The 14,489-nt window shown below is 36.3% G+C and overlaps 1 protein-coding gene across 7 annotated transcripts in view; it reads left to right on the top strand.

The window, feature by feature from the left end:
• The window catches only part of CUL4B (cullin 4B), a 45,810-nt gene that overhangs the window by 13,634 nt on the left and 17,687 nt on the right, over positions 1-14,489 (top strand). For 5 of the 7 annotated variants that reach the window (XM_059883904.1, XM_059883902.1, XM_059883903.1 and 2 more), the window contains 5 exons: positions 323-868; positions 2,919-3,034; positions 12,131-12,235; positions 12,820-12,888; positions 13,681-13,754. In XM_059883904.1, the coding sequence (XP_059739887.1) occupies positions 323-868; positions 2,919-3,034; positions 12,131-12,235; positions 12,820-12,888; positions 13,681-13,754 (910 nt within the window). Of the gene's footprint in view, positions 1-322; positions 869-1,050; positions 1,172-2,918; positions 3,035-12,130; positions 12,236-12,819; positions 12,889-13,680; positions 13,755-14,489 lie in introns of those variants that run through there. The other 2 variants (XM_059883906.1, XM_059883908.1) reach the window with 2 other exon arrangements.

Here is a 14,489-nt window from a genome sequence, read left to right as displayed (position 1 = left end):
AGTCGCTCCTGCAGAAAGGGGGGAGAGAGACTGAAAACCAGGGGAGGGGGACGGCACGGCCGTTTACCTGTCTGCCTCCTCATTCGCTCTCCCCCCTTGTTCTGCTCACTCCTGGTGTCAGCCTATCCTCCTTCCCAAACCCTCCCATTCCCCGGGTGGAGCCCCCCCTTCACTTTCCTTCTCGTCCTCTGTGTTTCTCCTCTCTTTATTCCCTTCCCCCTCTAGCATTGCCACCTTCTCTCCTACACGCACGCAGGCATATAAACGTAGGTTTTTGATGCTCGTCTGCCTGTTGACCCCGCTATTTTCATGTTTCCAACAGGTTTTTCTTCCCCCAATCCCTCAGCTGCTGCTGCTGCTCAAGAGGTCAGATCAGCCACTGATGGTAATACCAGCACCACTCCGCCCACCTCTGCCAAGAAGAGAAAGTTAAACAGCAGCAGCAGCAGTAGCGGCAGTAACAGTAGTAACGAGAGAGAAGACTTTGATTCCACCTCTTCCTCCTCTTCCACTCCTCCTTTACAACCCAGGGATTCGGCATCCCCTTCAACCTCGTCCTTCTCGTGCCTGGGGGTCCCAGTGACTGCTCCCAGCCACGTACCGATACAGAAGAAGCTACGTTTTGAAGAAAACCTGGAGTTTGTAGGGTTTGATGCGAAGATGGCTGAGGAATCCTCGTCCTCGTCCTCATCTTCACCAACTGCTGCAACATCTCAGCAGCAGCAACTTAAAAATAAGAGTATATTAATCTCTACTGTGGCTTCGGTGCATCACGCAAATGGCCTGGCCAAATCTTCCACCACCGTCTCTAGCTTTGCTAACAGCAAGCCTGGCTCTGCTAAGAAGTTAGTGATCAAGAACTTTAAAGGTAACCAGGGCTAAAATCCATGATCACGTACTCAGGATTTGACACTTGAGTGGTCACGTGCTCTATTTATGCTAATATGTTAAACAGTATAGAGGTGGCCTAATGTTTTATGCATAATCAATGAGGAGGAGGGAGGTCCTTTTTGGGTGGAGGGTTCATTCTCCGGGGGTGGTTAGTATCCTTCTGCTGAAGCATACACCAGGTATTTCTGTGCAGTATTTTGAGGTCTGTCTCAGCCTATTGTATCTGATCTGTTATTCTTCATAACATTGACAATCGGTATGATTGATCCGGATTTTACAGGTGAGAAATTTGTTCTCTAAAAATGTTTAATTATTTCAGGTGCATAGTGAACCTTGGCACTGCTGGGATTTTTATTTTTATCCTTCAGTAGGCCATATTATCTAGTCCCTAGAAATTCCGGTAGCAATAGTGATCTTTTCATGTTTCAAGAAGACTTTTGGTTAGATTTATAATGTTGAATACTACATTCTTGAAACTCATGGAAGCAGTAGTTGAAGAAAAGTATTTATGATCTGTGCATTTCTTTCCAAAGGTAGGGTTTGGAAGTGAAAAATACTGTATATACACAGAAGTAGTAACTCATCTATTTTTTTTTTTTATCACTGAAATGGGTTTTAAAGTACTGACCTGCAGCTTTTAGGAGAATTTGTTCAAGTTTTTGAGGTATGTGATTGAGAGTATTATGAATGCATTGATGCAAATATAAAATCAGCAATTTTGCATAATGTAATTGAGCTGAGTTACTTTTTAATCTATTGAGTGTGTTTCGGTTTCTCTGCCTGACTTTTTCAACACCCTAACTGGCAACTAATGGTAAAATGTTTATTAAGTGGAGAAGTCAAATGAATGAACTAAAGCAATATTGACCAGATCAATGCCTTGTGACTAAATATTAGTATTGAGAAAATTAGATTCCCCATGCTTGTATTTTCACCATTAGTGTAGAAATCAGGAATATGCTCTATTTTGTCTCAAGCAGAGGGTTGTTTATTTTTAACCTTTTCTTTTCCTCACTCCACTCCCACCTCCAGGCTCTCAAGTGTTGTAATTTTCTGATTTAATAGTAGACCTTTCTGAAGTAAATATGAATTGTAATTGACTAGTTTGTTCACTGTTCTACTTTAAATATATCAATTTAATAGCCAAGGATTTTTAAAGAGATGAGCTATGACCCTAATTGTATTTGTATACTGGTTTCAGAGATTTTGCTTGGGTTTTTGCTTCTCCCCCTCCTAAAATGGAAACACATTATTGAGGTATCTAGATGTTCTAATAAAAAAAACAATTGCTGGTCAAGGAAGTTTAAATTAAAGCCTGGATTAAGATGTTCCTGTGCATTCTGAAAGTGCTACATAGGTTCTGGAGTTATCAGGATGTTTTGATTTTTTTTGTATTTCATTCTGCTCATAAATGTAGTTTAAATTAAAACATGAATTAAGATGTTTCTCTCCACTTCTGTAGATGGTACATAAATATGAGAGTCAAAAAGACCTGAGTTAGAATCCCAGTTTTGCCATTGACCATCTGTGGTGACCTTGGGCAAACTTTAGTAAATGAGTCTTCCAGCCTCAGTTTCCTTAGTTGCAAAATAAGGATAATAATACCATCCTTAGGACATTATTAGGAAGATTAAGATGTTTATAAAGTACTTTGTATATAGCAGGCACTCAGTATTTTAAATCTCAGGTACAAAATTCATGTTGACTTAGGTTTTACATATGATAGAATAGGATCAGGATTAGTTTTATCTGTCATTTTCAGATTTTTATCTTTTGAGGCAATTCAGACAATAGAAAAAACTCTCACCTTCAGTTTTAATAGGTGAGATAAAATGACTTAGACAGTGTTCTGGCATTTGAAATTTTATTACTAAGCCTAAATATAATGGTTACTTTAATAATTAGGTATGATAATTATAAACATCACAATTAACGTTTGGAGAGCAATAATACTAGTAGTTTATGGATCTTTTTGTTAGTATATCTTGCATGTTATTCTGATTATCAACCTTTTATATATCATCTAGATAAGCCTAAATTACCAGAGAACTACACAGATGAAACATGGCAGAAGCTGAAAGAAGCAGTGGAAGCTATCCAGAATAGTACTTCGATTAAGTACAATTTAGAAGAACTCTATCAGGTATGTATACATGTGGATAACCAGATTTGGTTAGCGTAAATTGAGGTGCAGTGCATATGGAGTTTATTTTCCGAAATGGGTGCTTATGTAGATTTTTGGTTCCCTTAATTAATTATTAATGTATTATCTTGATTTAATGCATGCACTGTTTTATACACAGACCATATATTCCTGCATCAACTGTGGCTACAGTCTGATTGGTATAAATTGGGCTTGTCTTGGACCCTTCTAATTAGGATTTACAGTTAGGAGTACCTTGGTATAGTAAGTTTTACCTGTAATAGAAACCTATAGCTTTGATCCCAAAGATAATTTCTGGTGACATTTTCTGTTGTGATACTAATTGCTAAGTGGTGTTACCTATAGGAAAGGCCTCAAGAAATGCCATATACTTTATTCTACCTCTTTCCTGTTAACATGCTTTTGTCATTTATTTCTCTTCTTCATGTTTGTCTTATCTCTTGGCCTACAAGACACACCTTAGCCCCAAAAATGAGCAGCAGGTTGTTCATCAACTTGGTCTAAGGTTCAGGTTTGTTTCTTTTGCTTAACAAATGGATCTGTCATTGAAATGTTTAACTTAAAAATACAGTTACTGATTTAGACTTCTTGTTACCAAGATACTTTGCCCTACTGTAGTTTTGCCACAACCAATTCAAGAAGTTACTTTCCATTCTGGTGTCAACAGTTTCATATTTTTAAAAAGTGCTGCACAGTCTAATGGCTTGAATTTTTGTATTGATGAGTACCTTGTAAAAAATTATGTTGGTCCAGTTTATCAAAATTTGTAGTTTTCATCTATTCATTTTAGTTGTAGAAGTAGTATGGTGATGGACAAATAGTGGATCAGGAGTCAAAAGACAAAGGGATCTGGTTTTGGCTGTATTAGCTTGCGATCTTGGGCAAGGTATTAAACCTCTCTCAGCTTCTGTTTCCTCCTATGTAAACAGGGGGAAGAACTGCTGTATCTATTTCACCAAGTTGCCCATAAGACTCAAATAAGATGTTTGTGAAAAATACCATGAAGCACTATATAGAAATATAAGTTGATGTTATCGCTAGTTATTTCATAAGCCACAGTATGATTTTTTTACTTACAGTGTGTCGATTGAGATCACCAGTTTCTGTTGCTATTTAAATAAAATATATCAGTAGATGCCAAACTCTCAGAATGGTGCCCCCTGCATAGTAATAATGCTGAATGGTACACACAAGTGTCAGGTCATAGTAGTAGTACTAAGGTATTACTGAGGATAAGCCCACCTCGTTTGGCTGTGTTGGTACATTACACGTGTGGATCCTGAGTTGTACAATAATAAAGGTAGAGTTGCAGTTAGACTTGAAGCAGTTAATGTGGTCCAGTGTCTTTTCTTCATATAGTGTCTTTGATAGCCTACAAAGTAGGGTTATCTTGTTTAAGCGTTGTAGAAAGACTTTGTGAACTAGATAAGATAGTAGTTATTATCCCCACTCTATGAGGAAATGAAATCTCAAAGGGACTCTGCACTGGAGAGCATATTGGCAGAGCAGGGGACTTAAACTGAGATGCCCACATTTTTAGTCCAGTGCATGCATTCCACATGCCTCTGTAGTGCAGTGTTTGAAGCAAATAAATAGTCTTACTTTAGGGGAAAAAACTCTGTCATCAGAGAAGGTAATTTTTGTTCATACATGCATGTATATGGTGTTTCTTTGGATATGCTGGCATACAGCTTTAATGTCAGTAATGTGTTATATATTTCATGTTTATAACATTTAGTTTCTAGTTTTTTAATTTTATTTTTTAATTGGTGGAAAATTGCTTTACAGGGTGGTGTTGGTTTTTGCGGTACAGCACAAATCAGTCATAATTATATATCCATGTGTATATATACAGAAGGCCAGACAGGGCTCCCTGTATTATGTAGTAACTTCCCACTATCTGTCTGTTTTACACATGATAGTGTACGTATGTCAGTGCTACTTTCCCAATTCATCCCGCCCTCGCCTTCCCCTGCTGTGTCCACAGGTCCTTCTCTACTAGGTTCGTCCACTACCATTTTTCTAGGTTCAGTGCCTTAATATACGACGCTTATTTTTATCTTTGTGATGATGGTAGTTGCTAATGAACTCTATTTACTTTACTTTGAATATTTTTCTGCAGCTTATGAGTTAAAAACTATTTTTCCTGGTAATTTTTTTTTTGGCCATGCAATGTGGTTTGTGGGATCTTAGTTCCCTGACTAGGCATCAAACCCGCACCCCCTACAGTGGAAGCATGGAGTCTTAACCCCTGGACTGCCATGGAAGTCCCTTTTCCTGATAAATTGTTTCTGTTAAATCTCTTTATGTTTCAGGAGCTCATAGCTCACATTTTTTGTGTGTTTTTCCTTTCTTATACTTCAGAATTTCTATCTGGTGTTGTTCAGTTGCATTTCTTTAGCCTAAAATCAGTTACAACTTTTCACTATTAGCATTTTTAATAATACTTTACTACTTCTGCTATAATAAATTTAAAAGCATTTGTTTCTAGCTCTTTTGTTGTTTTCCACCTTAATTTTGTAAATGTTCCTTTGGATTGTTCTCAGATTATATTGAGATGTTCAAGTTCAAAAAAGAGGATAAAAAAGTTAAATTATTTCATACCATCTGGATTTCAGGTGCTTGTTTGATTTTTTAGTGGTTGAAATGTAATTTAAAAGTACTGTCCTAGAATTGGAACAATATAGAAATATGTAACATATCAAACAAAAGTTCTCCAGACTCCTCATTCCCCACCTCTCTCTCTATCCTTGATGTAAATACTTATTTGGCATATGTCTATGCAGAACTTTTTTCTATGAATGAAAAACCATTTTGCTTTAAAGCTTAAGCATGGAAGTCTTCCCTAGTGTAGATTGCATATACTTCCTCTTAAGTTTTTAATTTCTAGAAAAGAACTTGCTGTTCTGAGTATATTTGCAATAAGTAAATGTCATCCTTTAAAAGTGATTCAAAGTGAGACTTATCCTTCCTCTACAGCCTTGAAATCCTGTAAGAGGGAGGCAGTGGTTCATGTTTTGGTTTGGATATTTTTGTTTGTTTGCTTGTTTGTTTTTTAATATTTATTTATTCTTCATTGTGGCATGTGAACTCTTAGTTGTGGCATATGAGATATAATTCCCTGACCAGGTATTAAATTTGGGCCCTCTGTATTGGAAACACGAAGTCTTAGCCACTGGACCGCCAGGGAAATCTCTGCGTGTTTATTTTTGATTGATGACAGATAGGAGTATGGTTAAATGCACTGACTTTTGAGTTGATCAGCCTGCCTTAGATTAGAGATCTGCAACTCATGATAACTTTGGGTCAGTTACTTCTCTAAGCCTTGGTTTTCTCATTTGCAAAACAGGGAGACTAACACTACCTGTATAGCATGGTTGTAAATAAATACTGTGAGAAAGCACTTAACTGCACAGCCTGCTATATGTCTGTGTCATCGATGATGATAATGATAATAAATAGTATTTGAGTCTTTAAAAAAAGATATCTTTATTTTGAGATTACATTTTATTATACAGCTCTAAAGCCACACATTTTTAAATTCTAAATCCACACTAGGCCAGAACAGCTGGCTGATAAATAGATTACATTCCAAAGGTACATCAGAAAACCTCATTAGCCAAACTGAAAAAATAATAGAAAAAGAGAACTGTCTAGGAACAGTGTCCCCCTGCACTTCTCAAGAATGTGTCTTGTTTTTACATGTGGTATCTTAATAGTTGGAATCTTGGTTTTAGTGTGTGACTTTTTTTACTAAGTAATATTTTAAGTAATGGGATTATTTTCCTCATATTCTCAGCCTTGCGTGAGTAGCTGTGTAGTGTTGTTGGGGGTTTTTTGGATAATTTTATTTATTTATTTGTTTTCGGCTGTGCTGGGTCTTCATTGCTGTGCCGGTATTTCTCTAGTTGGGGCGAGCAGGGGCTTCTCTCTAGTTGCAGTGCTCAGGCTTCTCATTAAGGTGGCTTCTCTTGTGGAGGACATGCTCAGTAGTTGTGGCGCATGGGCTTAGTTGCTCCATGGCGTGTGGAATATTCCTGAATCCGGGATGGAAGCTGTGTCTCCTGCTTTGGCGGGCAAATTCTTTACCACTGAGCCACCAGGGCAGCCCCTGTGTAGTGTTTTTAAATCAGCTGCCTTTTTTGGAGCTGGCTGGTTATTTCTCTATGAAAGTGTTACATTTATTCTTAATATAAATGTCTAGTTCTTATCTTTGAAGATAAGTTTAGTTCCTACTTCAGAGCTGATGAAAATAATTCATTAATAATGGAAACTCTGGTTTGGTTTGCTTCTTTTGAAATAAATATTAAATAACGAGCCAATTAGTGATTGTAAATGAATCAGTTAGTGATTTATTAATCTAGCGGATGGCCACAATACTAGAAAGAAATAGTGCATCCATCCAAGTGTAGTTATTTCCCATTGTAAAATGGGTTTCCTAAGCAGTCATTGGATGTGGGAGACTAGGTCGAGTCTTAGCAGAGGTCATTATTCTGTATTGATCACTAGCTGTTGTGTTCTGTAAGTTTACCTGTTGGTATTTTTAAGCTTAGTCTGTCACATTACTATTACTCCTGTTTTTACTGAATTGTTAGTACTATCCCTGCTATTTATCCCAATTACAAATTCTTAGTCCTTGATAACTTGTCTTGGGTGTTTTTACTGGATGTAAAAAGAAAAATAATTTAGGTTTTATTATTTGGCTTCCTTCCTGCAGTTCTCAGTTTTTGATATATTTTGATCATTTTATTTTAGCCATTTTTCCTAGACATAAAAAGAGATAATTTGGGTTTTATTGCTATATCAGTTGAAAAGTTTTCTGATGTGCTTTTTCTTTCTCTATTTAAGCATATGGTTTGAAAAATAAGCCCCAACTCATTAGATTAGCGACCAGACTTCAGCACCCTGGAGGGAATTGAATCTTTCTTAAGTGTCTCTTGTTGCTGAATCAGAAAATTTTCTAGATTTCCTCCCTTACCATTAATTTTTGCATTCTTTGTATTTTTTATCCTTGTTTTAATCCTCACTTTTTTAATTCTAGTCTTCTTAACCTCATTTCCACTCTGCGTCCTAAATGAGAGCTCATGTGCCTTTGCTGTTTCTTAAATCTTGTATTCCGTAAAGCATCAAATTTCAGGAACTATGGTTTTGCATTTCATTTGCTACACATTTATATTTTCTTTGGAGTTTTGTTTGTTTGTTTTTCTTCAGATAAACATGTTTCTGATGCAACTTGGAAGAGGCTGGGATTTGGAACAATAAAAGTTAAAACCTTATTAAAATGTTCTTATTTTATAGCTGACACCTGCAAAAAGGATTTAAGGCAGCATATTTAACTAGTGATTGGGAGCTTAAATAAAAAGATAGGTTTATTTAAGAGTCTAATAGAATTATCTAGATTGTTTAATATTAATAGTTACCTGTGCAATGAGGTTATATTAGTAATAATTATACCAGATCAAACTTCCAAAGATTTCCAGAGTGTTTAGTGAAGTGTAAAATAATACATTTCTAAAATTCCTTTTCAAAGATCTGGAATAAAATAGTTTACCTCAAACTCCTAAGTGGTCATTTAACTCTTCTTCGTATTTATGTCCCAGCACCTAACAGGATAGAGTTCTTAGTAAACACCCGATTCTTCTGGAGTCAGTGACTGTTTACTATGTGCAAAGCTAGACAAATGCCATGGACATATAGAGATCACTTAGTCCTTGCCGCTGAGGTCTTTATATTCTAGTAGGCTCATGAAGTTAGTAGTTCATGACCAGCATTTTTTTTTAAAGAAGTAAAATAGAAAATATCGGAGTAGGTCACATATAGTAATGGTAAGTGCAGGTTCATGAAGATATTGTTTTGTTTACATAAATTTATTTTATGTGCAATGGATTGTGACATAAAATGTATTTCTTAACTGTGGCTTGTCAAAAACTTTTGGAAGCCACTGTTTTAGGCACACATGATTGTTCCAAACAAACCTTGCTTGAAAGTGAGTAAAGCAGAGTATTGAGATCACGGCGTGTATGGAAGATTATAAACAGACATGAGAGTAAATAATGGTAATACTGAACCTTGAATTCCATGCTAGAAAGTATGATGGTGGGAAAGATAGTGTTTTATTGGGGGAGGCAAGTACTTACATTTTTTGAATATTTTATATATTCATCTGGCTCAAAACCCAAAAAAATATTAGAGAGCATGTAGTGAAAAGTTTCACTTCCACTCCAACCTCCCTCCCCCAGCAAACAAATGTTATTAGGGGTATCATTCCAGAAATGTTTCATATGTGCAAAAACAGCTCTGTGGAGGTTTTCTCAATTTTCCTTTTTATATATATATAAATGACAGTTGACCACCATCCAGCACCACACCATTCAGTCCTTTGTATTTTTTTATACCTGTTAGGGAATTTCTCCATAACAGTACCTGAAGAGCTTGATGGAAAAGTTCTTAAAGATGGAAAATTACTGGATCTGGTCTATATGTTAAGCAGTCAAGGCTAAATTAGAGACTAGCAAGGGGTTCTGTTCCATCTTTACCTTCAAAACTCACCTTAGATCCTCCTGCCTTTGCCTTACCTTCTTTTATTGCTTCTAATAACTTAAGCCTGGTGACAGAGGATGAGATGGTTAAATGGCTTCACCAATGCAATGGATGTGAACTTGGGCAAACTCCAGGAGATGGTGAGGGACAGGGAAGCCTGGTGTGCTGCAGTCCATGGGGTTGCAAAGAATCGGACACGACTTGGTGACTGAACAACAAGGAACAATCTTAAACCACTCTCCAGCTAAGCACACGTGAAGCCATATGCATATAATGTGCGTGCACATGCAATTAATTGCTCAGTTGTGTCCAATTGTTTGCAGCTCCATGGACTGTAGCCTGCCAGGCTCCTCTGTCCATTGAGTTCTTCAGGCAGGAGTACTGGAGCGGGTTGCCATTTCCTACTCCAGGGTATCTTCCCAACTCAGGGATCAAACCTGCATCTCTTGCATCTCCTACATTGGCAGGTGGATTCTTTACCATTGCTCCACCTGGGCCCAATTCTCTGTTTCTCACTATTCCCATAAGCTCTTTATCCACGTCCCTCTGGGTCTTTGGAACTCCACCTCATTACTGCTGCTCAGCAAGCCTTTCCTGACTTTTCCCTGCCATAAAGATTGAGTTAGAGACCTCACCTCTATGTTTATCCCCATCATAGCTCCTAATAGTGTGTTGTAATTACATATCTTCTGACCGGTTTTCACTTTATGCTGTAAGCCCCTTCTGTATGGGGGACACATTGCTAGTTATAAGTACATTAGTTTTTTGAATATTATATTCACCTGGTTTAGAGCCCAGGTACAAGAACATACAGGTACATGAGCCCATGGTGTGGTCTCCTTCTGTCATTAAGGAGAGTTGGGGGCCAGCTCTCCTTAAAAGATACAGTGTTGATTCAGTGACAAGTCAGTATGGTATGATTGTTGATAGTGCCATACGAGTCATTGGTAGCTGAGACAGTTAAGGAAAGCTTATTGAAAGAAGTGGAACCTAGCTGAGTAGTAAGGGAATGTGGTATCCCGTATGAGAAGATAAATAGGTGGGATGAGAACTAATGTATGGAAGAAAGTATCACAGCAGAAGGGAATGGTAGAGGTAGGACTTGGAGAAGTACTTGAAGTGGGAAATGTGAAGAAGATTCAGTACAAAGACAATTTAAGCAGGGAAACAAGAAATGCTGAGAAAATCATTCAAAAGGAACACCAAGATACAATAAGAAGACTAGTAAAGGAGGAAGAGAGAGTCCATAGGGGCACATTGTGAACCAGTCAGGCACATGAAATAAACGCGCTCTTAGACATTTGTGGCCTGACCCAAGGCCCCGTCGTAAGTGGTGGCCAGCAGGAACTTAGCTTCCTTATTCCTCTTGAGCTGCTGGATCTAAGTGGTCTGCTACTTCCTGGTAAGGTGTAGCACCTTTCCTCCTTTGGTATAAGTGCTTTCATTTAAGCTTTCTTTTCATTTATGAGTTTATTTGCTGGACCTGCATGCTGGGAATATGACTTCCAACTACGTATTTATAAAATTCCAATCCAACCAACAGGACTTGGATGGTCCCTTAGAGTCAATTTTAATGAAAATTTTGCCTTCTGTTATGGTGAGAAAGAAATCCTGGTGTTAAGTATTTAAGTCTTTACTAGTTGGAATTATAGATTATTTCAGAGTTCTACCATGCCTGTTGTATTAAATTTGAAAGTCTTTTGATACACCTAAGCAGAAATTCAGTGAAATCTCAGTTTTGTCCTTTTGGGATCTGACTATAAAAGACCAATCCAACAATTGAGAAGAAATACAAATTCAGTATTTCTTTAGTAATTAATATTTATTCCATTGTGCAAAATTTAAAACATCTTTATTTAAATATTCTTAAGCTGCAATGTTGGAGACAAACCCTTGTATAATTATTTCATTCTTATAATACTGCTTGCAACAAATTCTGCATTACTCTGTTCAGGAAAACCAAAGAAAGTATAAATAAATTTAAATTAAGTGGTAGTTGGACTGCCCAGTGAAAGTGAAAGTCACTCAGTCGTGTCCAACTCCTTGCAACCCCATGGACTATACAATCCATGGAATTCCCTAGGCCAGAATACTGGAGTAGGTAGCCTTTCCCTTCTCCCAAACCCATTTAATAAACAATTGCTGAAATTATTTCTCAAACTCAAAATGGAATTCTGCTTATGAAAACAATTAACATTTTTATGAATAAGACAGAATTTATATGTAGCAGTTGTTATAAATTCAGTGTCTTTACAAGTGGAGAATTTAGCTTGATTCCCCCCATACTTAGACTGTACTGCCAGAATAAACAGATTTGGGGAGGGGTGGTATACTGCACTGGTTATGAAAAAAGTTCACTAATTGCACTGATATTTGGTTGTTTTACCTTGTGTTTTAAATGGATGAATAATCCTTTTTAATAAGTTGACATGGTAGAAATAACAAATAATAGGAATTAGATGTAAATAATCAAGAAATATATATACACAGACACACACATTCACTCCTTAAGAAAGTATGTGTTTAATTTTGCAGGCTGTGGAAAATCTCTGTTCTTACAAGATTTCTGCGAACTTGTACAAACAGCTGAGACAGATTTGTGAAGATCACATCAAAGCACAGATTCATCAGTTCAGAGAATATCCTTTTAAAAACAAAAAAGTATTTTTTTGTTTTATTGTATTTTCATCTTTTCTTCCCTCTGTCCCTCACTTTTTAAACCAGCTTAAAATGGAAAGCCTATGTTTTGTAGATTTGTTGTTTTTTGTTCATTTTGCCTCTAGGGAAACAAAAAAGCAAAATTTCACTTTTTACCTCTAATTAGGGTCCAAATCTACATTGTACCACTAATGTAAATAAAATTTCTTTATGTCTTTACTCTTATTGTCCTAACAAATTTCCATTTGAGGAAAGATAATCAGGAAATAATAAACTGAAAACACAATGGCTCAATTATATCTAAGACTTGCTTTTTGTTGTTTTGTTTTGACCTTGTGGCACGTGGGTTCTTCCTTCCCAACCATAGATTGATCAAACCCACGGCCCCTGGAGTGAAAGCAGTCTTAACCTATAGTTAAATAGGTTAATAGATAAATAGTCTATAAGTACTATTTAGTTTCATTTAGTATGTAGGGCTTTCCATATTTAAGACAAATGTGCTCTTAAACATTGCATGTATTACTTGTCCTAAGCATTTTTAAAATATCCTTAACGTGTATCTCACAGACTCTTTGGATAGTGTTCTTTTTCTCAAGAAGATTGATAGATGTTGGCAGAACCATTGTAGACAGATGGTAAGATGGAAAAAAGCATTACATTTCAGTTAAATATTGTAGTTAAAATAAGTTTCTTCAAATACAAGAATATTAGTTTTAAAAGTTTTGCAATAGGGGGACTTAAAACTAATTTTGGTTGAGTTTTCTACTTAAAATGTAAAGTTATGGGTAAACCAGTATTTTAGAATGACTTATACCTTAGAATCATTTTTATTTTTGTAGCACTATAAATAAGTGTTACATTTTGTGTCTTAATGGCTATCCCACCTGTTATTTGGTTACCTAGCAAAGTGCCTGCTGGTCCTGCACTTTAGCTTATTCACATCACAACCTTTTCTTTTTCCCAATCTGGTATTATTTTAAACCTTATATTCTGCAAGTTAAAAATCTTAAAATCCATCCCACACACCCAAAATCCCACGTATACAATTGTAAGACAGTTTCACCCTGAGAACTGTTGCTGAGGAAAAATTATATGCCCCTTGATTCTGTTTTGATTTTTAGTTAATTTTCAAGTTGCAGAGAAGTCATAGACCATTTTAAGTGTCTTTTTTTTCCTACAAACTACAGCAAGAGTTAAAATTTGTCATAGACCATTTTAAGTGTCTTTTTTGTCCTAGAAACTACAGTAAGAGTTAAAATTTATTAATAGTTTAATTAAAAATGGTATGGGCATATTCTCAGATGTGTTAATCTGTATGTTTGATCCTAGTAGTCTAGTATATATACAAGTAAACCGTGCAGTCTTATTTTATAAAATATTTCAGCTTCACAACATATTAAAAATTGATTTTTTTTTTTCATTGACAGATCATGATCAGGAGCATTTTTTTGTTTCTGGATAGGACTTATGTTCTTCAGAATTCAATGCTACCATCCATTTGGTAAGGATGCAAGAAAAAAAATTATGAAAAGATTTGTTAACAAATCATAGTCAAATCTTAATTACACTAATAGAAGAGAGTAAGTAATACAGGGAATAGTCTAAAAACTCACATTTAGCTTCTAGACTTGTATTTATAGCAGTTTTACCTTCTTCTTTATGAAGAAGTTTTTTTGTTAGCCGAAAGGATTGAAGTTTGCTCTGGACTGTTTGAATATGCATCATTTTGTTGCCGATCAAGAGTTCACTCATTATCTTTTAACATTATTAGGGAAAATTCCATGTATACACAAAAATAGAAGAGTATAATGAGCTGTTGCCCCCACCATGTGCCTAGCGTTTACCTACAGCAATTATCAGAATTCACTGATTTTTGAGTACTGAAGGCAGATGACAAATGAGCAATTAAGCCTTCATTACGAGTACAGTGAAGACCATTTTATAGCTTTGAACTAATTTTCTCTCTTGATTTGACCAAGGAAGAAATCCACCAAAGGAAATAAATCAATAAAACTTAGTTATAGAGGAAGATGGGAATTTAGCTTCAGTTCTCATTAAAGACAATGAGTTTCCTGTATGCTTTAATCTAATAATATTATTTAAAATTAAATATGTGGGTTTTGTACTTTTACAGTTGTTGCTTCAAAGCCTGGAACCCTAATTACCATGTGGTGAGGGACTTCCCTGGTGGTCCAGTGGCTAAGACTCTGTGCTCCCAATGCAGGGGACCTGGGTT

This window comes from Bos taurus, chromosome X (genome assembly GCF_002263795.3).
Source record: "Bos taurus isolate L1 Dominette 01449 registration number 42190680 breed Hereford chromosome X, ARS-UCD2.0, whole genome shotgun sequence".
In the NCBI taxonomy this organism is placed as follows: domain Eukaryota; kingdom Metazoa; phylum Chordata; class Mammalia; order Artiodactyla; family Bovidae; genus Bos; species Bos taurus.
Note: the sequence above shows the minus strand (reverse complement) of the source record. Positions and strands in the feature narration are given on the sequence as shown.